This window comes from Alexandromys fortis, unplaced genomic scaffold, assembly GCF_014885135.2.
Source record: "Alexandromys fortis isolate MF-2015 unplaced genomic scaffold, M_Fortis_MF-2015_v1.1 scaffold_0, whole genome shotgun sequence".
NCBI classification, from domain to species: Eukaryota; Metazoa; Chordata; class Mammalia; order Rodentia; family Cricetidae; genus Alexandromys; species Alexandromys fortis.
Genome location: NW_026067949.1, coordinates 28,235,667 through 28,261,869, shown reverse-complemented (window position 1 = coordinate 28,261,869; position 26,203 = coordinate 28,235,667). Strand labels below are relative to the sequence as shown.

General features: G+C 46.7%; 1 protein-coding gene across 2 annotated transcripts in view; it reads left to right on the top strand.

The window, feature by feature from the left end:
• Positions 1-2,715: 2,715 nt before the first annotated feature.
• The window catches only part of Corin (corin, serine peptidase), a 180,577-nt gene continuing 157,089 nt past the window's right edge, over positions 2,716-26,203 (top strand). The window contains exon 1 of one of the 2 annotated variants that reach the window (XM_050149552.1): positions 2,716-2,853. In XM_050149552.1, the coding sequence (XP_050005509.1) occupies positions 2,785-2,853 (69 nt within the window). In that variant the 5' untranslated portion in view covers positions 2,716-2,784. Of the gene's footprint in view, positions 2,854-2,902; positions 3,348-26,203 lie in introns of those variants that run through there. The other variant, XM_050149551.1, reaches the window with a different exon arrangement.

The window sequence follows — 26,203 nt, the reverse complement described above, 5'->3', positions numbered from 1 at the left end:
CAGTCGCCACACCTGGCTGGAACCAAAGGCAGCAGTCACCACACCTGGCTGGAACCAAAGGCGCCACAGTCACCACACCTGGCTGGAACCAAAGGCCACAGTCACCACACCTGGCTGGAACCAAAGGCCACAGTCACCACACCTGGATGGACCCAAAGGCCACAATCACCACACCTGGCTGGAACCAAAGGTGCCACAGCCGCCACACCTGGCTGCAGTCAAAGGCGCCACAGTCACCACACCTGGCTGCAGTCAAAGGCGCCACAGTCACTACACCTGGCTGCAATCAAAGGCGCCCCTCACCTGGCTGATTTCGGGCTGTTAATGTTAAGGATTTTAAACACAGGAAAATGCTTTCTGATCGGAAGTAGAATTTGAACACCAAATCTCCAGAACTTTATTTCCTTTCAAGAAACACACCTTTGACGTAGTGTCCCTTGTCACCTCCAATGTTCTTTATTGATGCCCATAGAGTCCTTTGCCTTCTGAGTCCCTGGTGCAACGAATAGTACTCCCCATCCTGCCGCGTGTGTCATTTGTTGTGGCTTCGTCCACTTGAGTGGAGTGACGAGCCAAGTTAAGACACTGGGGAATAATGGCCCTTTTTGATGAGCTCAGTGCTAAGGGCGACTGTCAGCCTCAGGCCTTTTATAGTCAAAATTATTGAAACATTGGAAAACCTCAGTCTCCAGGATGGGTAAATGGGCATGGTGGTACATGAGAATTATACCAGTACCCAAGAGGCTGAGGTAGTAGCAGGGTTGTGAATTCTAGACTAGAGGGCTACAAAGCAAGACCTGTCTCAGAGTGGCGCACCAGAACGTACACATTCTTTTACTGTGAGGGTTTGTTCATAAGACTCAGTCAAAGATGATGAAGGCACAAGTTCTTATGACAAACACACACACACACACACCTGTTCTATTTTGTCAGTAATCCCTCTTAAGTTTCTTTAATCTTTGTGTTTTTTTAGTGCAACTTATTTTAGATTATGCTTGAAGTGCTAAACAAAACTTTCAGGATGGTACAAGGAATGCTAATTTTTTGGAATATTAAGATTAAGACATTAGACAGGTATTGCCACTTTTTAAAAATGAATTGAGGGGCAAGGGATTTAGTTCAGTGGTAGAGCACTTGCCTAGCAAGCCAGCAACCACAGCTCTAAATAATGTAAGTTGAAATACTTATGTGATGTTTTTTATAAGAATAATTCCAATTGGTCACTAGCAATCACAGTGAGCACTCTTTATAATTTGAGTATAAGACACATTTGATTTCTTACAGTATGAAAGTTAATTACCAAGTATAAACAGGTATTCACCCTCATTTTTTATATCCCCTCTCCCCCAGCAGCAAAACATACCTCCATTACTGGTTCTGTTAAGGGTAAGTTTGAAGCGAGTTTGGGCCATGTTTACCTTAATAGTACAATCTTTTAGGAACACAGCATGGAAAGGCAAGGGAGAGACCATGTTGACTCCACTTAGCTAAGGCTGTTTCGTAGATCCCATAACACCTCCACCAGGGGGCAGAAGGTGGAAAAGAAAGGCTGGTGGGGCGTCAGGATGGGTGTACTTTCACCTAGACCTAGGGAGGGTCTCTGGCCCTCAGGTGCAGCTGGCAGATGTCCTCCTGGGCTCCGGGTTCCCAGATGGTGGAGGTGTGTGATGATGCAGGCTCTCACTGATGCTGCAACAACGTGAAGTCAGTTTTAAATTACACACCACGAATATGCTATTTCCCACACTACATGTGATTTCGGAATTAAAATACCCATTACCACTGCCTTCCAGTTGCACAACTGTGCCTTTGTCCACGCAATGATGCTCAAGGGACAGGTCACACAGTCTACTGACTGTGTAGCCTCCTCTAATGGAGATGGACTACTTCAGTAAAGCCAAGTAAGTTTTGAAGATTTTGATTGAAATTAAATAATAAACAGGTTTAAGAAAACATGTCTTTGGCCCCTTTATTTTATCATCTTATTCTTGTTATTATTTGGCTAAACATTTAAACAGTTGTCTTGGTTTTCAAGCGGCAAAGCAACCTCAGCAGTGGGATGTCTTCAGTGCCCTCCTTGCTGCCTTAGGAATGTGGCTCCCTGTGTATGTCAGGCATGGGTTTACAGGCCCTCCCCCCCCCCCCACTTCAGCCTGTGGATGCTCTTGGCAGGCAGTCACAGGTTGGAGCTCTCCGCTCCGGAAAGCCTGAGCAGCGACTCAATCTTGCAAAAAGCACTTTCCTCTCTAAACTCTTAGAATTTTGCAATTTCCATAATGCAAATAATGCCTGCCTTCAAACCTTCCGTCTTTTTTAACAAAACAAACTTGGCGTTGAATTGTTAGTGTCTGTGGCAGTCATTTTGGTACTTGCATGGCTAGATTTCCTGCCTGATGGATGGAGTGGCCTGGGGCGTGATCAGGAGAGTTCACTATCATTCTACAAGTTCTGACCTCTGCTGCTCCTGTCCTGTAGTTTAATTTTTTTTTTTTCCTGGTGTGGAGGATTGGGGCAGGAGACTCTTGACTTCTCATCTGCCTTAGAAGAATTTTTTTTTTGAAGGCGGGGTGGGTATGAAGGAACTGTCATTAAGGGTTATGGGTAGGACCCAGCGACGTGAGTGGAGGGAGGGAGTGGTCTGCGGGTGGGGTCTGCCAAGGAGACAAAATATGGGGCTTCTTTCCCCTGAGTACAACTTCACTCCGAGTGAAGAGAAAGACACCCATAGAGCCGCTTCTATAGAGCTGAGAAAAGCTACCGAGATAAGAGTGGACGGAGAAAAACATGTTCATGAAACGGCCCCCCGCCCTTGCTCCGGAAGAGCACGGTCGCCGAGCTAGCGCCCCAAAGAGGGTAAGATTCACATTTCCCGCTCCTCTCGCGCACAGGTTGAGTGCCTGAGTCCTGGTGACCAGATTCAACCCTTTTTTTCCTGTCCCTTCCTTCTTCGGGTGCCACCTCCTTCCTGGCCTTGGGGCAGTGAGTACGGACTTCTCGGTGGCACGCTCAGTGCCCTGAAGCCGGTTCCCAGGCGGACGGTCCTTCACTCCGGTGGCTTGGCGTCGGGGACGCAGGCAGTCATGGGCAAGGTTTTCTTCAGCGTTCCGGTCAACTCAGTGCGGAGAGCCCGCTGCTCCTGTCCCGGGCGATGCTACCTCTCCTGCAGAGTCCCTCCTACTGCCGCTCTCCAAGCACCGAGTGGGCTTGGCTGCGCGCGGGTTCCGGGGAAGGCTGCAGGTGGAGCCCTCGGATCCGGCCCCTCGGGGACCGGTGGCTTCCTCTCCGGGCCCACGTTCCAGGCTCCCGGCAGCTGGAAGGATAGCGTCGGAGCCCCGCCTGCCCCAGACGTAAGCCTGCAACCCCACTACACTCAGCCGGGCTGCTGCGCAGTGCCTGGGTCCCGTTTGCAGAAGCTTCCCCTATTGAGGGCCAGTCAGCACCCCGGAACGGTCCCGTGCGTTGGCACCGCATACTGGGAAAGCTCGCAAACTTTCCCTCGGGAGGGTACCGGTTCCCGAAGCACCGGCGCCACTGGCGCCTGTGCGCGGGTTGTGCCGCAGGCATTGAGCTGCTGGGGTTTGGGACGAGTTTTCACGCAGTCCCGAGGAGAGGTGGCCTTGCTGCTACGTTCTCCAGAGAAAGGGAAGGGCACTGCAGAGCATTCCCCTGACCCGAGCCTGAGGAAACCCAGTCTAGGCTGCAGCTACCCTTGGCTGCGGAGTCATTAGGGTGCTGGAACCTGCTGGTTCCTGCCAGGGTCCCAGCTGCGCAGAGGCAGATAGGACCAGTCAGTGTCGGCGGGGAGAGGGATAGTTAGGTGTCCCGTCAGGTCCTGCTAGAACTCGGTCCGGGATTTCCACGCGGGTGCTCTGGAGGCCGGAGGACGGCAGTGTGGGCGCTCTGTGCGGCTTCCCATTTTGGGGAGCGAGTTGGGGTCTCAGTTTCTAGCTTCTCTGGAAGGTTGTCCCGTCCCGGCAATCCACTCTCACTGAAGCTTCCCAGAACGAGGCGCTGAGGAGGCTTGCGGTACAAGGCTCCAAGAGTCTCTATATCCACGTCTGTGCTTTATAGTCATTCCATTTTTAAGATTTGAAGGAATCCACCGGTGTACTCGGAAGTCTGCAAGAGAACCCGAGAGTGCCACCAGAAAAGGGAGCCCAACCAGGCACCTCCGCAAATTGTCCTTCCACTTTCCAACTTTCATGTTGCAGAAACCTCAGCTATAGCAGAGTGGGCACGAGGGCCCTGTATCTGCCATATTGGAAAGAAAGGAGGCCGAGGAGGAGGCACTGCATAACTTCAGGATTAAACAGGGGCAAGGCGCACACACAAATGCAGTTAGGTTCACTGTAGTCTGGGTGATTAGCATCTCAGTTCGGCGTGTGCGTGCCTGTGTGAGTGCATGTGTGTGTGCGTGTGTAAGTGCGTGTCTTCAGGATTAAACAGGGGCAAGGCGCACACACAAATGTAGTTAGGAACACTGTTTAGGTTCACTGATTATTATCTCAGTTCGGCGTGTGTGTGTGTGTGTGTGTGTGTGCGCGCGTGTGTGAGTGTGTGTGTGTATGTGTGTGTAGCATCAGTTCCCAGAACGGGCAATTGATGCTGTGTTGCAATTGCTCCCCAGTCTCACCATGGGGCCGCTCTCTCCGTGAGTCTCACTGTTCCTGGCAGGGTTCAAGGCAACCACTATGAATTTTGAGGTGCCTACTCTGGGACATCTGGAACAGGTATCATAAAAGCTGGTGAAGGACAGTGTCATCATGTCCCTACAAAGCTAGCTTGTGCTTCAGGCTTGAGGGGGCGAGACCATTTGCAGATAGCCATTCTTTTTTTTTAATTTTTTTATGATTTATTTATCTTTATTTTATGTGCATTGGTGTGAAGGTGTCAGATCCCTTGAAACTGGATTTTCAGACAGTTGTGAGCTGCCATGTGGGTGCTGGGAATTGAACTTGGGTCCTCTGGAAGAGCAGTCAGTGCTCTTAACTGCTGAGCCGTTTCTCCAGCCCCCAGATAGACATTCTTTAAATTGTTTTCTGTTAGATATCCTCAGGCCCCAAGGAAGAGTCTTTGCCTTCAATAAAAGCAGCCTCTGAGGTTTGTTTCACGTCTTTCGCTGACAGTAGAGGGGGTTATTCAGTCTGGCAAGGCAACAGAGCCAGCAAACGCCACCAAGCTGCCCTAGTGACCCCCTCTCCACTGTCAGGGAAAGAATGGGAGAGTAGTGTCTCCAGAGAGGGAAGAGTCACTGTGTCCTCTCTCCATCCCTCATTATGCAACTTCCACTCGGAGAAGGCTGCTCCGTGCTGCTCCAGGACTTCCGTCCCCTTCCCTTAGCCTAGTGTCCTTCAACACAAAGATATTAATCTCCCAGTGCTGTTCTGGGAGCTCCCTGGGGACAAGGAAGAGCTGAAAAGGTCTAAGGCAGACAAGGATTGCTTACCCGTCATCTTTGCCTTAGTAAGATAACCAACAAGTACGTGTCCAGGCCCATCTGTCCCAACCATTCTGTCCAGGCAAATGGAAAACCCTACTGGCTGGCTTAGGGATACTGACTGAAGTCCTAGGTCCCCACTAAGAGGTCAGGTAAACCAGGTTTGCTTTGCTTCTTCCCCCAAATTTCAGCTCAGTATCCACATGTGACTGACTATGGCTTAGACAGCAATGCTGGAGAATGGGCCTTCTTCCCTCTTACTTCTCCTGTAGTGAAGGTTCTCCCTAGTGCCCCCTGCTGCTTCCCTTCCTGAATGACTTTGTGCCTCAGAACCACTGGGGGGTGGGGGTTCTGAAGTCTTTTACATAGCTTCAGCTTTTGTTGACAACTGTAAATAAGGCAGCATGTGACCCTAACCACCAGCTCCTCTGGAATTCCTTTTGACCTCTATCACTTTCTCCATGGATGGGGACGGTCAAGACTGAGGTGTTCTTGGCTTTGGAACAGACTTGGCCTCCACAAAGGGGCTCTTTCCCACCAAATCTTCCCTACCTTGGTGTTCTTTTGTAAGAATCAAGGCATTAGAAGGCTGAGTTTGATGTTTGGTACAAAATCCACCCAGGATGCTTGGCTTGTGGAGGTTGAAAATGACTATCCCTCCTCACTCCATTGGGCCTTTCCATGATATACCACCATTTGACAAACTCTGCATTTTACTTTTTCTTTGGACGCTTTATTCTACCTTATACTAGAATATAAGCCTTCAAGGGCACAGCTGTTTCAGCGTCTTTATGTATTATTATGAATGCCTGGTATACAGTGGGTACTTAATAGTTATCTGTGAGTGGCTGAGGCAAATTTGAACCTAGCAAAAAGAGAGAGGTGCTATGTTAGTTTCCAATGGCTGCTATGATAAAATGGAAACTACAGAAAAGTCTGGGCTCACAGTTTCCGGGGCCAAACACTTGATATCAGGATGTCGATAGGGTCTTGATCCCTTTAAAGGGTTTATGGGAGAATCCTTCCCTTAATATTCCTGGTTTCTAGTGAATATTCCTCAATGTTCCCCAATCTCTGCCGACATTGTCACATGTCTCCCTACTTGTCTTCAGGACACCTGCCACACTGGATTGGCAACTCACCCTAACTCCGTGTCTTGTTATCTTCAGGGAGCCTTCATTTCTTACTTCCTAAAAGGTTTTCTCTTTCTGCTTTGGCAAATGTGTTTTAGAGCGGTGGTTCTCAAGCTGTGGGTCGCATATCAGGTATTTATAGTACGATTCATAGTGGTGACCAAGTTGTAGTTATGAATTAGCAACTAAGTGATTTTATCGGTTGGAGCTCACCATAAAAGGAGGGACTGTCTTAGAGGGTTGCAGTATTAGGAAGACACAACGCAAGTCTGTTGTTCTTGCAGGCGCACGCACAGTCCCCGTGCTGCTGGGAGATGATGCTCTGTTAACGAGAGCTCTCTACCTGGGCGGGGAGCTCTGAGCACGGAACTGCAGGTCCAACCGCCCCTTTTCAGGTTGTTACCATCCCAAGATGTTCTCTAGTCCTTATGAAAAGAGAACCATGATGCCTTGAGGCACAAACTACCCTGCCTCACTCCTGCCGTCTGCCGAGCTCTGCTGAAGGGTGTCCACAGCCTGTGAGTTTTGTCTTTCTCTCATCCTGTAGGCTGTTGCCCCGTCAGCTCCCCTGTGGGACATTTCTCTATGCCTCTCCCCTCAGAACTGGCAGTGACGAATGCATGCCAGTTCCTGATTAGGTTGGTGGAAGGGCTAGAGGGACCCTGCAGGTGATCTGTGCCACCATTTGGCAGTGGTGCTGATGCTATGGAAAGCTCACGGTGATGCATCTGGAGAAGGAAGGACAGCTCTTACTTGGGGGCTCTTACTTGGAATGGTGAAAGATCTCTTTGCGAATAGTGTGGTGTGGCTTTTTCCAGATAGGGCAACACAGCTCCTCAGGGGCTGGCAGGTGCTGGGTCTTTGAAGAACTCATGGGCACAGCTTGACCTGGACAGGAATAGATTCTTTCATCCAGTTGCCAAGAGCTTATATGCCAGGCAGGGAACTAGACCCTTGGGGATCTATTGATGAACATAATGAAGTTCCATGCACTTGGGAAGCTCAACTTGACTAAGCACTCAACTACAACAGGAGTATGGGGAAGAGAGACCTGGGTGAAGATTCCATGTCAGCCGGTCTGACCTTCACCCAGTGACCTTGGTGAACACAAGAATATAGAGAGCAATGTGACGTGAAACCCTGGTATCTTTTGTGCACTTTTCTTACGGTTCACAGTGCGGTCCTGTGTTAAGGATGTGTGCTCTCTTGTCCTCTTGGCGGGAGCCAATGAGCTAATTAGGTGCTCCACTGAGGAGCCTTATTCCACCCCTGGAGAACATGTGGAATCCAACGATAGAAATTATATCGTTCTCCGGTGCAGCGCTCCCACTGGGGGTTTTCAAGATGTATGTTGATAGTACAAAATTGCCACCTTTGTCTGTTTCAGAGCCTCATCCTCCAGGTAGGCAGGATGCCTGTGTGGCTTGGAAGTCAGAATGTCGTTGATTTGTTTAATATTTCTCTTATCGTTAAGACATTTTTGTCCCAGTCAAGTGAGATTGGAAATGGGAGTTTAGCACTAAATGGATGCTATGAAGCCCTGGGACTTTGCGGGTGGAAACCAGGTCCCATTTTCTGTGTCCGGGAGCTACACTTGTAGCGTGGTGGTGGAAAATGAGCAGGGCCGGTGCCATTTCCTCTCTTCTGCCCGCTCGGCCTTGGTGACAGCTGATGAGCTGGGGTGCTCTTTTCTCCCGACATCAGATGCATGGCTTTTTATAATGCCACTTCTCCAACTCCCTGACACCAACTCAGTGATTCTGACAATCTACCTGGAGCTAAAGGGCTTGTCCTTCAGTGCTCCACTCCCTCCCGATGCTGGTGGCAGGTCCCCAGCTGCCTGACTTCTGACTGATGAGCTGTAAGCAGCAGAGACCCCACAGCCACTCTCTAGGTGCGGTGATTTGGGAGAATGGCTCACGGAGCTCAGGAAGATGTTTTCCTTAAACTTCATGATTTATGATGAAGGGAACAAATGATCAGCCCAGGAGAAGGGGTACGATAGGGTTTGGGTGAACCCCTCTGACATGTGGATGCACTGGCTAAATAACTCAGAAGCTCTCTAAATCCCAGCATTCAGGGGCTTTTATGGAGGTTTAATCGAACAGGCACAATTGATGGGTAATTGAATTTCCAGCACCCAGCTTTGTCCAGGGGACTGAAAACTGCCAGCTTCTAATCAAGGTCGGGTCTTTCTGGCAACCAGCCCTGTCCTGGAGCTATTTAGGGGCCCATCAGGAATCCAGAATCACCTCGTTAGAACAAGAGGTGTCCTTATCCCTGCTGTCCCTCAGGAAATTCCAAGGGAGGATTCAGGAACTCTGTGGGAAGTGGATGAGGGGAGTGCCCCACGAGGGCTGCCAGGAGACAACGCGCCCACACAGACCTCAGCTTGCTTTTCCTCTCAGCGAGTGTTTTCTGGCGCTTATTATCCTGAACCTCAGCCAAAGGCAAAATTGCCTGTTCAGCACCCAGGGAAACTCAATCAGAGCAAACTTGGCCAGCAGTGTAGACCACTGCAGCCCTGGTGTCTCTGAGGGTCGCTGCTTTGGCCACAGGTCAGGACTGAAACTGTGCTTGGGTGTGAGACACGGGGAGGAGGGAGGAAGGGAGAGGAGGCAGTTATAGAAGCAGTCTTCCACTCCCTGGCCCAGCATCAAGTCAGGAGAGAGGTGGGTTCCAGGGTACCACTGAGGAAGAACTTGGCACCTGAGGAAAACGCCCCTCCTTCAATAGCCATGTATCTCAAGTAATGAAATAGGACAGAACAAACAAAATGTGTTCAGAATAGCAAAGGAGTCGAATTATCAAGTAACGAGGGAGAATTCTGGGGTGTCTGGAATTTAGGAAGGTTGGGGATAAAACAATTTGGTAAGTAGAGGGAGTCTGGTTAGCGATATTATTATTCAGCCTGAGCCGGGATAGTCTTTCAGGCAGCCCTGGGTACAAGGACCATGGAGAGTTGCTGAAGTCTCTCTCTCTCTCTCATCACCTGCTGGCTGGGGTCCCTCTAAAAGTCCCTTTCCCGGAGAAACAGTACTTCTCTCGTAGGCTCATGGTGAGGTCTTGGGAAGGAGGGCTTCCCGAGACTTGCTGTGTAGCTGTGGTCTTTTCCTTGCTGCTACCATTTCCAGGTGGCACGCTTCGCTGTGTGTGTCCTAGAACAACATCCCTCTTGATAAGAAATATGCGTGCTGGGAAGTCACTTGTTCTCCCAAAGGAGATTAAAGGAAGAAATGTTTCTTTTCAAAGATAAGTTTCTCCCATGAGCAAGACAAAAAAGCAAAAGCAATCAGAAGTTAATGCGGGCTGTGTCCAACAAAAACACAGTAGCCACCGATAATGCGGGCTGTGTCCAACAAAAACACAGTAGCCACCGATAATGCGGGCTGTGTCCAACAGAGACACAGTAGCCACCGATAATGCGGGCTGTGTCCAACAGAGATACAGTAGCCACCGATACTGTCTCTTGGTGCGCTTCCAACAGAACCAGATGAACTGAGTTTATTTTCTAGGGCTCAGAAATCCAACATTTTATAGTTTTAACGTGTAGCAAATATAGTTATTTAATATTTTACCGTGTTTTTCTTGTAACAAATCCTTATGCTTGGCAACTCTTCTATCTAGTGTAAATTCAAATAAGAAACGTTCCAAGTTCTCCGTGCTCATGGCTGGTGTGTATCTCATTGGGTCATACAGAGCTACCCAGCGGCTGTGGATGCATCATCAAGAACCTGGGAATGCAGTTGTTTGGAAAAGGAAGGATTCGGGAGTAGCTCAATTGATGATTTGGAGAAGTCAGCCTATCCTGGCTTATCTGGGGGTGCAGGAGATGTGATTAGGACAGGCCTCTGAGGACGAGGCCTCGGGTCAGGGTTTTGACTCATTGGTATGATTACTGGTGAAGGTGGAGAAGTTGTGCTTTGAAGGGACAAGAAGGGACCACTAGATGAAGAACGCAGGCTGCTGCCACAGCTGGAAAAGGCAGGTAATAGTCTGCCCTCCGTACCTTCAATGGAAGCAGCCCCGAGGCTGCCTTGATTAAGCCCAATAAGACTGATTTCAGGCTTCTGTCTCCAGAAGGAAAGAGAACATTGCTTTAATCCATGTAGCCTGTGGTAATTTGTACTCATGGGATAGGAAACAAATACACGATAAATAATTATTGTTAACGTCCTTCTCAGGTCCTCTCTGGACATGTTCCCCTGGACTGCTTCATCTAGGCATGGATCCCGGTATCTGCAGCTGGGTGCCTGTCTGTTACTGCCCCGCCCACCCTGGCTGGAGCCTGCTCTTCCTTGAATTCAGCTGCAGCCTTTAATGGCAAAACTCAGTTGGGATCTTAGTTGCCTTAAGCAGGGAAGAGAAGTTTTTTCATAGTGGCTTACAGTATATAGCAGAGAAAAGGAGGTTGGGAAAAGCTACCAGCTCTCTTGAGTATTTGGTTCGTTTGGGAGATGAAGCTGGAACCTATTTTCTTTAGTTCATTGTGTGTGCACTGCGCCTTGTGTATGAGGGTGGTGCATATGTGATAATGTGAATGTGCACACGTGTATGTTGGGGAGTATGTGTGTGCACCCATGAGTTCCTGAGGCATTCACAAGTCAGTTGCCTTCCTAAATGCTTTGGCTCTAGATCCTCCTGACTCCACCCCCAGCAGTGGAGTTACAGATACATACTATATATACCATGACATACCTTTCTCAGGGTTCTGGGGGTTAATCTCAGGTCCTCATGCTTCCCTAGGTATTTTACTGACTGAGCCATTTCCCTAGTTCCTAAACAGTATTTTTAAAGCTAAAGATCACTGGTGTGTGTGTATGTGTGTGGTGTGTGTGTGTGTATATATATATATATATATACGGCTATAAGTATCAAATGAAACACCAGCAGGCGATTATCTGGAGGGCCTGGTCTCCCAGGGGCTGTCAGGCCCTCTGTCAGTTTCTAGCTTGGTGTGTCTGGGACGAGGCTCAAAGTCTTTAGACCATCACGTCCTGGGCGCTACTGATGGATATCTGACCTTCAGGAAGAGCTCAGCGTGACACCTCTGTGCCGGGGGATATTGCTGAGAGAGACCCACAGTGGCCTTTCTGTCCAGTCACATGATCCTCCTATCAGTGAGCTCAATGGTCACTAGGGAACTTAGGGGCTGGCTACTGGCCCTAAAACTTTCTTCTGTTTTGTGTCTCCCACTCTGAGGTCCAAAGCAGACAAAAGCCCCGAGCTCCCCACTTTTCAGCTAAAAATACCTCTTTTGCCACAGACCCGCTGAGTTCTCAGATTTCTCAGCTGGAGTGAGTTTTCCGGACATAGGGCTACCCCAGTGGAAAGTCTATAAGCAGAGACTACCTACCAGGTTAATAATAGTTCTGGGGAGGCCCCTGCCAAGCTCTCACACCCAGCTGCCCACTTGGGGTAATCAGTGCCAGGGATGGGGTAGGGGTGGGAGGAGACGTTCAAGGCTGCTCCCTGCATCCACTTTCTTTGCCTAGTAGGGAAGGGTCGCTTGCTCTTTTGACCTGGCTTTTGTGGTCCCATCCTAGCCTTGATGAATTTGGCCGTGATGTCTCTTGCCCCACCTTCTGTGTAACACCGACACTGCACGTCCCAAGCTGTTTAAAATAAAAGGAGGTTAATTGCTTACCCCCTTACCCCCTGGGGAATAAATGGCCTCCTTCAGGGCTGGCAGTGTGATGAAGATGGTGGAATTCTTACTTAGCGTGTAGAAGGCCCGGTTCAATTTGACACAGAAAAATTACAAAGGGGAAGAAAGACCTCTTCTGGGGAAGTATCCTTCCAGTGGAAGAAAATAAAATACATGGACTATTTAAAAATATTTTAATTAAAAATTAAACCTGTATGTAGTGATGGATGGATAGATGGGTCAGCTCATTGTTTTTTGAGATAGGTGTCTCTGTTTTTTTTTAATTAATTAATTAACTAATTAATTAATTATATATACAATATTCTGTCTGTGTGCATGCCTGCAGGCCAGAAGAGGGCACCAGACCCCATTACAGATGGTTGTGAGCCACCATGTGGTTGCTGGGAATTGGAAGAGCAGCCAGTGCTCTTAACCTCTGAGCCATCTCTCCAGCCCCGATAGGGTGTCTCTGTGTAACCGAGGCTGGTCCTGAACTCCAGATCCTCCTGCTTCAGCCTCCCTGTGTGCTGCAGCTTCAGGGATGTTTATTTCATTTTAAAAACAATTTATTTAATTTTATTTTATGTGTGTTGGTGTGAGGGTGTCAGAGCCCTGCGAACTAGAATTACAGGCAGTTGTGAGTTGCCATGTAGATGCTGGGAATTGAACCTGGGTCCTCCGGAAGAGCAGCACCCAGCGCTCTTAACCACTGAGCCATCTCTCCAGCCCCTTCATTTCATTTTTTTTTAAAGGAGATCTTCCCATTAGAAAGTTTGTTGTCCTTTCACTAAAACACATAGACAAACACTGAAAATATGTTCAGATTGGCCTTTCCCACACACAGTATTGGAATCTTTTAGCTCCTGTTTTATCCGGTCCTGGATGAGAACCATCCTTTTGTCCAGCATGTTAGTACAGAGTAAATTTCTTGTGTGATAGTGGTTTTCATTGTTTATTGCTGTCTTGGTCCTGCAGTGCTTGTATATGCAGAACCCTTACTTTTTTTTTTTTTTAACAATGGCCCGTTGTGGAATATTATCTTATATTAATATAAGTGTGTTACATTTGTTTATGCAGAGGAGCATTTGTCTAATGATGTGAAGATGTGTTGCCTTTGTTTATACTGCATTTGTTTAACTCTGTGAAGCTGTGATTCTTTGCCTGTCTAAAACACTGCTAAAAGAGCTGAATGGCCAATAGTGAGGCAGGAGCAAGGGTAGGCAGGGTTGGCAGGCAGAGAGTATAAATGAAGAGAAAAAGAGCAGGAGGCAGGAGAGAGAACAAGGAGAGGAGGATGTCAGGGACCAGCCACCCAAACAGCCACGGAGTAAGAGTGAAAGTAAGATATACAGAAGTAAGAAAAGGAAAAAGTCCAGAGGCAAAAGGTCATCAGGATAATTTAAGAAAAGTTGGCAAGAAACAAGTCAAGCTAAGGCAGGGCATTCATAAGTAAGAATAAGCCTACATGCCATGATTTGGGAGCTGGGGGTGGTGGGTCCCCACAAAATATCAAGAAAATAAGAACAAAGAATAAAAACCAACAACAATGGCCCCAAAAGGCACAGATAGTATTGCCAGAAATTCAGATATACTGAAGAAAAGTGTGTGCTTTAATAAAACAGTTGGTTATTTTTTGAGACATGGTGTCTCTGTGTACCCCTGGGTGTCCTGGATCTTAGCCTATAGACCAGACTGGACTGGAACTCAGACATCTGCCTGCCTCTGCTTCCTGAGCACTGGGATTATAGGCGTGCGCCGCCACTGCCCCTGTTTGGGGTTTTATAAGGGAAGAAAAAGTCATATGCTGAAGTTGCTCCAAAAAAGAATGAGAAAAAAAAAGCTACCTAGGGGAATTTGATGAATGAGAAGAAATTTCTGTTGGTTTTGCTGTCAGATTGCTAATATGAAAGTTCCAGCCACAGTGCACGCATGCGCGCGTGTGCCCAGGCAATGTCCTAACGAGGGTCCAGCCACAGCAAACGCATGCGCGTGTGTGCTCAGGCGACGTCCTAGCGAGGTTCCAGCCACAGTGCACGCATGCGCGTGTGCTCCAGCAATGGCCTAGGGGCCTTAACTCTGTGTCTGTGTTTGGAGACAGATGAGGAAGCTACGTGAGGAACCAGGCTTCCACCTTTAGCTCCACTGCCTTCCTCTGACCCCAATCTGGACTCAGGTACTTTTGCTTTCAGCTTCCGACAGATCAGCATAGTGCGTGCAGGGGACCAACTCTTCAGGGTCACTATGGGACAAGGGCCACAGAGGCAGGAGGGAAGTTGAAACTTAGTTTATTTCCTACGTTCCTGCATTGTGCTGGCATTGTACAGGCAAGACTCACAGGGATGCTTGGGAGTAGGGAATGTGTGGATAAGAGCGAGGGGATAGGGAGGATACAAGGAGAAGAATACAAAGAATAGGAAGATACAAAGAGAGTTTTGAAACCTGATTTGAAACCATTGCCTTCCGCTTTGATCCTCTCCTGAGTATGCGTGTCTGCTCCAGTAGGAATTAATGAATGCTGAATGCCTATTGTGGTCCTGGTCCTGGTGGTATGAGAATCAGACATAGAACACACACAATATTCCATGAAGAAAGGGCAGATTGCTGGATAGTTGCTCTGCATGCCCTAAATCCCAGCCCTCAGGAGGCAGAGGTAGGAGGATCTCTGTGAGTTTGAGGCCAGCCTGGTCTACAGCGTTAGTTCCAGGGTAACTAGGGCTGTTACAGAGAAACCCTATCTTGAAAAACAACAAACAAACAAACAAACAAGGGCAAATTGAGGCAAAGATTCCCAAACCTTTGCTTGCACAGAAGCAGGAAGTATTTCTGGAATGGTGTGGGCATGTCAGAGGGATGGCGAGACAAGCTTAATGGGTTCCCCGTGGCCAAAGAGAGGCCAGGTTGAACATGGAAAGGATATTACCATATCACGAAGCCCTGAATGAGTGGATTTCCTGAACATGTGTGTTTGGGGGAGGTAGTTTGCTGTTTTATTCTGAGACAGGATCTCATGTATCCCATGAGCTACTGTGTAACCAAGGATGCTCTTGAACTTCTAATCCTTCTGCCTCCATCCTCCCAATTCTGGGATTCCAAAGTGTGCACCATCACTCTGGATTTAGTTAGGTGCTGCGGATTGAATGTGGGTTTTGTGCGTGGTAGACAAGCAGCACTCTGCCAATTAAGCAACATTTTCAGCCCCATGTTGAATGAGACAGGAAACCACAAAATCACTCTTATTCAAAATAAAAAAAAATATGGAAAATTTGGAGGGAAGGGATATTAGCAAAGTTCAAAGCACCTTGTCGCAAACGTCTTAATTATACGGTTACACTGGCGAAGGAAACAGTGTTCAAACTGAGAGACTTGGTTCACACACTCTTTTCCTGTAGCTGATACAATTATCATCGATAAAAACCGGGCAAATTGATAAAATGTAATGGGAATGTGATACCACTTTTATGATATTTCTTCTAAAGATGTCTGGATTTAACATGAAACTGTACCTGGGAGAGATTCTAAAGGACTGCTGACTAGAAACTTACAAAAGTTGTCAAAGTCATGGAAATGAGACCCAAGATTGAAGAATACAAACAAAAGACGAACACTGAGTCTGCCCATTAATTCTGAGGTTTCTATTTTAGGTGTGCAATGACTGTTAGAGTCACGGGAGAATCCTGAATGGGGTCTGAGGATCAGATGGCAGACATGCACGGTGCGATTTCTTGATTTTTTTTTAAAGATTTATTTATTTATTATGTACACAGTATTGCCAGTATTCTGTCTGCATGTGTGCCTGCAGGCCAGAAGAGGGCACCGGATCTCCTTACGGATGGTTGTGAGCCACCATGTCATTGCTGGGAATTGAACTCAGGACCTTTGGAAGAGCAGGCAGTGCTCTTAACCACTGAGCCATCTCTCCAGCTCCCCAATTTCTTGATTTTGATGGCCATACTTAGGTCATCTGGGAGGTGATTCCTGGTTGTAGGAACTATGCATTAGTGAATTACAAAAGCATGAGACATTGCGTTAGCAGTTCACTGTCAAGGACTGGGAAGAATAAGAAATTCTTCCTCCCCCCCCCCCCCCCAGTTTTCCCCTAAATGTATAGCTATTTCAATTTCTTTAAAAAGGAGAAAATGGCAATTTTTCCTTTCATGAGTTTTTTAAGTTAACTTATGTGCACACATGACAAACCTTCTTTTTTCCCCTAGTGGGCAACTTAGTATAACGCTAATAGACAAGTTGACTTGACAATTATGAAAGAATATTTTTCAAAGTACTTCAGTTGAAAATAGGATTATTTAAAATCATTAATCACAATCATAACTTTTAATTGTATATTTCCTCCAAAGTTTGAATGTTGGTGCATCAAGGCAAGTAGTAAACATTAAAAGAAAAATAATTAATTAGCTTAGTCTTCCTTGGCTTTGATCTGAGGGTTTGTCTTTGCATAAGCAAATTTGGTACATTTGTCATACTAAGCATATTTCTAAATATTTATTATTTATATGTTTGATTTTGACTTAAAATACAGACAACGTTAACACAGGTAATAAAATTGAGACAGTTGAAAGGTGGTATATATTTTCGGTGAAGTAAATTATTTGAAAGTTGTTTCATTGTTACAGTTATTAACTGTGAAAAAATGTTGAAACAAATTGAAAAATATGATTGATAGAATCCTGGGATATGATTACTTGAATTCTCCTTTTCCAACACCAACATCTTATAATTTTAGGAATTTTTATTTAATTCTTTATACTTTGGGTATTCTGACCATAAATGTCTAACATTTATTGGAGTTTATATCATAAACATGAGTTAACATATTAAAAAAACAAAACCACCAGTGTAAATAAGCTGGTATGTTCAGTTATTTGGCTAAGGCTGAAATAATTCTGAGATTCATTTGGAAGATTCACTGATCCTTTGCCATTAAAGTATTTTGAATAATAAATGGTTTCCTGTTTTAGTTGAACTGGGCATTTTATTAAAAAGTAGAAGTCAGTTTTGCAAATTATTTTTCACATTATAAATCTTTTACTTCTTACTTTTTTTCCCTTGAGATGGAGTCCCAGAATAGGCTGGCCTCAAACTCAAGGCAATCCTCCTGCCTCAGCGTTTGGAGTACTGAGATTACAGGCATAGGCATCATACTTAGCCTTGCACCTTGTACTTCATCTCCATAGCATTTAGTAAATGGATCTTTGTGTCATTTGTGGCTGGTTTCCCCCCAGTCACACTGCCTTACTTGAGGACAGGGACTTGGAACTTGTTTGCCCTTTGTAGTCTCTCTCTTGGTACAGTTTGTGAGGCCATTCTCACGTGACTTCAGTTTGTATTGTGTGTGAGCTCATTGTGTGTGTGTGTGTGTGTGTGTGTGTGTTTGGGAAAAGGGTTCTTATGGAAACACATTTCACAGGGTCCCTTTCTCCTGCCTTCACACCTTCGAGACAGGGTTTCTCTGTGTAGCCCTGGCTGTCTTGGAACTCACTCTGTAGACCAGGCTGATATGGAGCTCACAAAGATCTGCCTGCCTCTGCCTCCAGAGTGCTGGGATTAAAGACGTGTGCCACCACTGCCTGACTATCTTCAAACCTTGGATGGTTGCTTCCTTACTAGTATTTATTAGGTCATGCCCAGGTAAGTCAAATATCTTGAAATGCACAAGAGTCCACAGGAAAAAAAAATGACCTGCTCAAGAGACAATGATGTTACTTCCCTCCAAAGCTCCTCCTTCAGTCACCACACACATACCTTGAGATTCATTGAAATGCATGGTCGAGAAATATGGCTATCTTGGTGCAAAACGCTTCATTACTGTTTCGCTGCAGTCCTTTATTAACTTTCCTGCATTACTTTGTCCCTGGGTGTGGAAACTGAACTGGAGCCGTGATACTGTTGTCTTCTTGGAGGGAGGCTATAATGGGCCCGAGGGCAAGGATTATGTCTTCCTCATCCTTGTGTCTCTGGATCATATTGGGCACAGAAAAGGCTCCAAATAAACATTCCTGGAATAAGCCACACTAGTATCAACTTTTGATACAGTTTGTAACTTATAGGTACAATTTGTTATGAGGGCTCTCAACACAGATTTTCCCTTTCTTTTCCGACTAGAATATTCACAACACGGAGAGATATGTAATGCCTGTTAAGTTTGGATTTCATCCTCCGCTCTAGGCGTTCAGAAAGCAACTGCCACTTCATCTAACACATACCATCCCTCCTCGAGCCTTTGCGTGGCGGGATCCCTTTCAGCAGGTGGGGTCAGGAGGTTAACCGCTGCACATCTGTTTATGCTTTGCTCTGCATCAGAATGCTTGAAACGGGTTGTTGCAGAGCATAAAATCCACTTGGTCGTGTGTGCTCTCCCTTATTATTTTCAGCTGTAGAGAGCCAATATTTTAGATGTCTACTCCTGTTGCCAATCGCTTTCAATCTTCAAGTCACAGAGTTTCCATTGATAGAGGAGGATCTGCGAGTCAGTGAAGTCTCTGCGGCGTGGACACATTCCACAGTCTCCATTTGGCTATATGCAAAAGGGATTGCTTCCTTTAACGATGTGCCCAGCTTCTTTAGCTGTGTGGTAACATAGTCTGGATGCAAAATTTAAAGCATTTTTTTTATGAATAAAACGTCAAATATTTAATTTCCCGAGGAATGGATAGTCTAACCTTTTTCTTTTTCTTTTTCTTCCTTTCCTCACCTCCATTGTTCTAAAAATACAAAGAGAAAGAGATAAGGGGAGAAAAAAGAAACACATCTTTCGGGCTCTCCAATGTGTGCAGAAAGAGTTCCGGCATAGCATCTGCCTTCAAGGACAACTGCCTTTCGGTTGTGTTTTCCATAGGATGACAGCATTGAAATGGAGTATGAGGGCAAAGTCATCTCCAAAAAGGACATGTGTGTGTGTGTGTGTGTGTGTATGTGTGTGTGTGTTTATCCTCCTCGTTCTCCTCCTCCTCCTCCTCAGAAAAAAGGGAGTCTGTTGTATGTTTGTGACTATTACAAAATATGACCCACCCAGCTTGCTCTGAAGAAAACAGGACTTAAAGATTTTTCTTGTACCTCTAAGATAAAGATGATAACTTTCCTTCAGGGAGCTGAATGGAGAAGGCACCCTCTGAGCTGCTTCACCCAGGGAGCAATCAGGTCTCAAAACTTTGTGAACTTGTAAGAAAAAGAAAAAAAGAAAAAAAAAAACATGTTTGTTCTTTTCACTAATTTCACTTTTTTTTTTTTTTTGCACATTTGTGGTGGTATCAAGGCATTGAAATTTTTGGTTTCTAATTTGTAGATATAGACATAAGGGTAGGGTGAAGGGATGGCTTTATAAGGTCACCTAAACTTCTAGTAGTCGAGACAATTACATAAGTCGCCTCTGAAACATTCCAGTCTGTTCTCTCATAGTTCGCACTTGAGCTGAGCCATGCCCCCTTGAAAGCAGGAGCATGAATATGACATACTGTCTGCATTACGGGGTAATTATTATCTCGTCTCCCGGACAGAGTAAACACTGTGCTGGTATTTAGCCTCTAGATTGAGCATCCATTCTTGGAAGTGTGAATATGTGTCTCGGGAGAGGACTGTCTGGTGCTGTTGCAGTTTTCAGAGGAGGAGCCGTGGGCAGGGTTGACTTGCCAGAACCATGTGTTCTGGTGTGAACTCAGTAATTTCATTTTGAGAGAGGGCATTGGGTTATTGGAACCTCGTCTGCTTCAATTAAACGACAGAGAATGGGATGAAAAGACTTACTGAGAACCAGATGCTCTTCCCTGTGACTCCCGGGACATTCAAAACAAACATCACAACAAAAGACACTTGGGTCCAGAGTAATTCGGACGGATGGTTTGGAAGCGTTTTGTTGGCTGGTAGAGCAGAAGCTAATACAGAGAATTGACAGATGGTTGGTCTGAGAAGTACCTACATTGCTGATCTCTTATTCAACAAATCTGCTTTTAGTTCACGTGAGGGACACTTTCGCAGTTGACTGAGAACAAAGTGGCGTGCATCTAGCACTGGCAAATATTCCTATTCATTTGGGGTGGCAATTGTCTGGCTGATGCTTGGTGCACACTGAGTGGAGACGGACTGAAGAGATGCCATCTCTCTTTAGTACTGAAAAAATTCTCAAAGCACATTTGGGTGCATAATAACGTTCTAATACAACAAGCAGACACTAGAGCTTATTCCCTGTCCTCACTTTTCGTGTGTGTATGTGGTATGCAGGTGTGTATGCTTCTGCATGCGTGTCTCTGTGTGTGCATGTGTGAAGTGTGTGTCTGTGTGTGTGAATGTATGTGTGCAGTGTGCGAGTGTGTAGGTGTATGTGTGTCTGCATGTGTGAAATGTGTGTGTGAATGTACGTGTGTGGTGTGCATGTGTGCAAGTAAATGTGTGTGTTTCGTGTGCGTGTGTGCTGTGTGTGCCTCTGTGTGTGGAGGCCCCAGGTTGATATCAGGAATCATCCTCTATTGCTTTCTACCTCAGGCACTGAAACAGGGTCTCTCCATGAAACCTAGAGTTTGCCAATTATTCAGTTTTACTGACCTGCTTGCTCCAGGGATCCCTTGTCTCTGCCTTTCAAAGCTGGAATTACAGGCAAGCCATCAAACCCACCCAGTGGTTACCTGGGTTTGGAGAATCTGAACTCAGGTCTTTGTGCTTGCCATCCCTCTAGCCTAAGACTTAATTAAGCTTTTAGGCTTGATAAAAGCTGGTAATAGAGGATGCAGTGTTGGAGGAAGGGGAAAAAGGGAAGGAGGGGAGGGGAGAGGGAAATGGTGGGGAGAGAGGCTTAAAAAGGGTGACGGTAAGGCTTCTGAACAAGGTGGTAAGATCTGTAGTAGAGGTGAAAGGGCCATCTTAGGTGGGGGTGGTGGCAAATTCTCTGTGGCGAGAGAACAAGTACAGAAACAAAACGGGTCTATGGCTTTAGATTTGGGAAAGTGTGCTAACCTCCATATGATGGCTTTACTTTTTCTGTAAAATGAGAAGAGGAGAGTGTGAGAAGGAAGCTTTGAGCTCACCAGCCAAGTAGCCGTGCCAGGTGGCTCACTAGCACTTTCTACCATCCAGACAGAGAACATTGGAATGTTCACCTGGTGTTGGCTTTAGAAGACAGGCAACTGTCTTGGTTTGCTTTCTAGTCTGTGGTAAAGATTGTGGCCAAGAGAAACTGAGGGAGGAAAGGACTTTTCAATGTCATAGTGCATCATCTAAAGAAGTCAGAGCAGCAGGGCACATGGGAAGCTGAAGCCAGGGACTGAATCAGAGCCATGGAGACATGCTGCTTATTGGCTTCATCTCCTCTCCTTGCTCAGCTTGTTTTCTTTGCCACCAGGGACCACCTGGCCAGACTGGACCCACTGGGCTGAGTCTATCTCTGTCAATTACCAACCAGGCAAATGCCTTATAGACTTATGGGATGGAACCTCAATAGAGGCTCATCTTTCCACTTGACTCTTGCTTATGTCAAGCTGATGAACCTCTAACCATGGCAGTGAGGGGGAAACCCAGAGGAATGGGGGTGCTCAGAGCAGCAGTAGGGGTTATGGCAGTAAAGGTTCAAACACAAACACCCCAAAGCAGGCAAATAGGAAAGGAAAGTCAGCAGACTGGGGGAAGATTTAGGGGCTCACTGGTTAGGAGGCCCCAAGGGATTCAGAGAATGGCTGTCACAAAGCTGATAAAAGTATCAAGTTGAGAGACAAACACATCAGAGTTAGGAACATAGAAGACAAGGAGGAGAGGAGCCCCAGTGGAAATTAACTGACTTAAGAAAATACTCCCGTTAGGAAGAAGCTGTCATTATACGCTGTAAAAGCAAACATGATAGCTTTTTCCATGAATGTTGTTCTTGAGATATGAGAAGCAAGTTTCCTCCGGCGAGATTAGAACAACATCAGAACGAATTACTTTATAATACACATGTGCAGTTCTGATGAGATGCTTAGCTCCCTGAACTTACTGCATAGTCCCAAGGGTGAGGCAGTTCAGTTCTGGAAGACTGGAAGATGAAATCCACCTGGGAGAGCGCTGGGAGAGCCTCCTGAAAAGAGGCTTAGGGATAGTTTTAGCGGTTAACTCACTGCTGTTGTGATGGCTACTCTTGGTTGCCAACTTTGGATCTGGAATGAACTAAACCCCGAGGGGCTGAGCACAGCTCTGAGGACTTTTCTGAGCCATTTGCTGTGGGAAAACCCACCTTGCATCTCACCTTCAATCTGGGCCGCACCTCCTGCGGGCAGCCTCTATAAAGGACACGGAAGAAGGAGGCGTTTGCTCTTTGCCCACTTGCCTTCACTCTCACTGACAAGTTCATCCTTTCACTCCTATTAGAGTCTACTTCCCTGGGCTTAGGGCATATACTGAAGACCAGCCGAGACATCCAGCCTTGTGGACTGAACAACTCTGGCTTCTTGCATTCTCTGTTGGTAATTAGCCAGTGTTGAACCAGTGGGATCACAGCCGTCTAAGTCAGTGGTTCTCAACCTGTGGGTCACGACCCTTTGGGGGGGGGTGTTCAGTATTTTCTTAGATGAGCCTCTCCGCTGACGTAAATAATCCCAATCAGACCAAATCAGACCGAGTTAAAGATGCCCATGTTTAATGGAGTGTTGTGGGAGCTCCTTCCGCTCCTTCAGCCTCTGTTAGCTCTCTGGTTTACAGATCACTGTCCCAGACAACAGCTCTCTGCGCAATCAGGAAGGGAGCCTAGTCACAGGAAGTGGAGCGGGAAGCCAGAGAGCGAATGGAGGGAAGTGGCTGCTTTTTTAAAGGGAGAGAGACCATGCCCCAATGGGCTGGTATCTCAGTGGCCATTGGCTGAAGGAGCGGAAGGAGCTCCCACACAATGGAGTGTTCCTGAGTGGCCCCAGGAAAACATGGGGGGGGGATGCAAAACCAGGAGACCACATGTTCATTCTCTGGGGGGGGGGGCAGTTTAAATAGCCTGTGGGAGTGGGCCCAACCTTCACTGGGGAGGGGTTACCATTTGGTGGGCTTTCTCAGAGGTAGAGTTTGAACTGAGGTAACTCCCAGGGGAAGGAGCTTATGCCAGGAGCTGGGGAAAAGACTCCAGACAAACAATCTGGACTTTTTGTATAAAGGGGTGTTAGGGAGCTGAGGTGACACTTCTGACCAAACAATCTGGACTTTTTTGGACAAAGCCAGCGAGCTGAGGTGAAGCCCCTCAACCAAACATTTTAGACTCCTTGGATAAAGGGGTGCCAGCTCAAGTCTGGCTGCTTTCGATGGGCATGGGGTGATGTGGGAGAGGGGAGACCTGGGAGTTGGTGGGCTCAAGCTCAGTGAGAGGTGTGGCTGGAGCAGCATTCGGTTTACTGTCATCCTGGGGACCTCAGGCAGCTGTTTCTTGAGGGAGATGAGGGAAGGCAGGTGGCTAGGAGAAAAAAATATATTGTTATTATTATCCCTATGAATGGGGCTAGCCATGGGAAGAGTTGTTAACTGCAGGGAAGAACGGGACAGAGAAGTGCCCTGGTTGTGCAGGTGAGGCTCAGGTGTATAAGTGGGACACAGTAGCAGATAAAGCCATATTTTAGTTGGTAGGTGTCCTTGGTGTGTTAGGGAGTGGAGGTGATGCTTCCAATCAAACAGGGTGGAATGGCCCTTTCCCAGGGGTCTCTTAAGATCATTGGAAAACACAGATATTTACATGGTATTCATAACAGTAGCAAAATTAAGGTTACGAATTAGCAGTGAAAATAATTTTATGATTGGGGGGGTCACCACAAAATGAAGAACTCTATTAAAGGCTCACGGTATTGGGACCGAAGTAGCTCATTTGGGAGAGCATTAGACTGAAGGGTCGCGGCATTATGAAGGTTGAGAAACATTGCTGCAATCCACTCTAATAAATCCCATCTATATTTGATCAGTTCTGTTCGTCTAGAGGACTTGACTAGGACAGGTCTGCCCTGCATGGTTCTGAGGAGCCTCACAGGCCCCTAATGGACATGGCATTTCCAGCCACAGAGCAGCCAGACAACCACGTGACTGAGAAGACAGAGCTAGAATACTGAGTTGTTTCAGTAGTTCTCCCTTCTCTTCCTTAAAAAAAAAAAAAAAAATAAAGGCATCAATTTCCTAGCCAGGGTAAAAATAGTGAGACAAATCAGGAGTGCAGTGCCCAGAGGTTGGGTACTTACGGATATGCACTTCTATGGGATTCTAGAACTCAGGCCTCCGATTCTCTCCTTGTGAATACTAAGTGATCTGTGCTTTGCTATAGCATCTGGACAACAAGGAACCATGGTGTATAACCTGGGACAGCTATCAGTAAAATAGTCTCACGACGACCTTTATAGAGCAACGGCTTCTGTCATTGCTGTGGGGAGTCTGAGGGAGTTCTTTGCCTCTCTGAATGTGTTTCCATCTCTAAGAGGCTTTTCCAAGGTTACTTTTCTAAGACTTACGCTGGTTGAAGGGAACCCTCCTTGTAGTCCTTTCCCGGGAAACCATATTCTGTCCTTGTGTTCCCCATGGCAGTTATTTTTCTTGTGAAGTGAGCTTTGGTGAGATCATTGGTTTGAGATCATCGTTAGACTTACTGTGGGCATGCGATACCTAATTGAGTAAATTGGTCCTGCCACCATCTCTGTTGGCCTGCAGTCCTGCCAGATTAATGCTGTCTCCAAGCCTGAAAGGGTTCCCTGTGTCCAGTGACGGAGCTGTGATTGCGGTACCATCACAGACCTCCTATTTTATTATTTTATTATAAGTTCTATCTTCCTGAGAATCAACGGTAGACTGATTCGATGAACTTACCTTGGCTGGTGCCTTGAGCCAGGTGCAGTGAGAACGGGTTAGTAGATACGCGAGCCAATAAATGAAGCCCTTCTAAAGCCAGCATCCCAAGTTCTTTCAAACATGTCCTTTCATGGAGAATTGCTAAGGTTACTGAAGACGGCATTGCATTCTGTGGTGGACGCTGCTTGCTGTAGACCTCAGTGACCAAGGAGCTGTTTTAACAGTGGGGGAAAAAGCAGAAATGGAGTATGATGCCTGTTTCAGAGAGAAACTGTCTCAATTCATTCCCTTTGCATGCCGCGGAAATGACCATGGGCCAGCCAGGAAGTTTTAACAATATTACAGGACCATTCTGGCAGAGCAGTCTCGATAACGAAAAGGCTCTATGCAGGGCCGTTCTTTTATTGAAAGTTATGTATTTATGACAGAGGAAGAGTACTGGCCATGTGTGGCGGGGGTTCATGAAAAGAAGGGCTTGATACTGGGATTGTTAGAATAGGAGAGATTCTCTGAACACACAGAAGCCAGGCAAGGATAAGTTCGGAAGTAGGGAAAGAGAAGTGAATTAATTTTGGGTTTGGGCTGCTCAACATCTGGAATAGGATCTGTACAGTATAACAAGAAAGGGAGCTCAGGACTGGAGAACCATGGTCCAAAAGACCTCACAGACAGTAACAGCCAAGTGCAAAGCTGTCGGAAGACCAAGGCCGGGGTTCAAGGATCAGGAACTAGGCTTGCTCGGGGACTACGGCAGCAGCCTGTCATAACTCAGTACTTTCAGTAACATCTCAGGCTTCTGCCGAGGCAGCCTCAGCCTTCAGCTAGCCGGCTGTAATAAACAAATTCCCAGACAGGAGCTTGAACTTCGCACAATGGAAAGCATTTGCTGACGAGAAGTTCTGAGCCATCACTGTGGTCTGTCTCCCTCGCTTATGGATAGACTGTGGGGGAACTGTCGGCAGCAGAGGGTGTCCCCTGAGCTGCTCTGTTTCACTGACACCCAGGATGGTCTCTCACTTAATGTCGTGGAACTGTTACCGCCTAAAATACGTTTTATCCAGATGGGAATGAGGCAAAGAAGAATGTAGTCTAGTTAGTGTCCTGTTTGTTCTACACACCGGCATTTTATCTGTGCCAGACACCCCCTTACATCTGGCTCAAGTTCGTGCCATGGTAATTCACAGCATTTGGAATACTGCCAAACTGATAAAT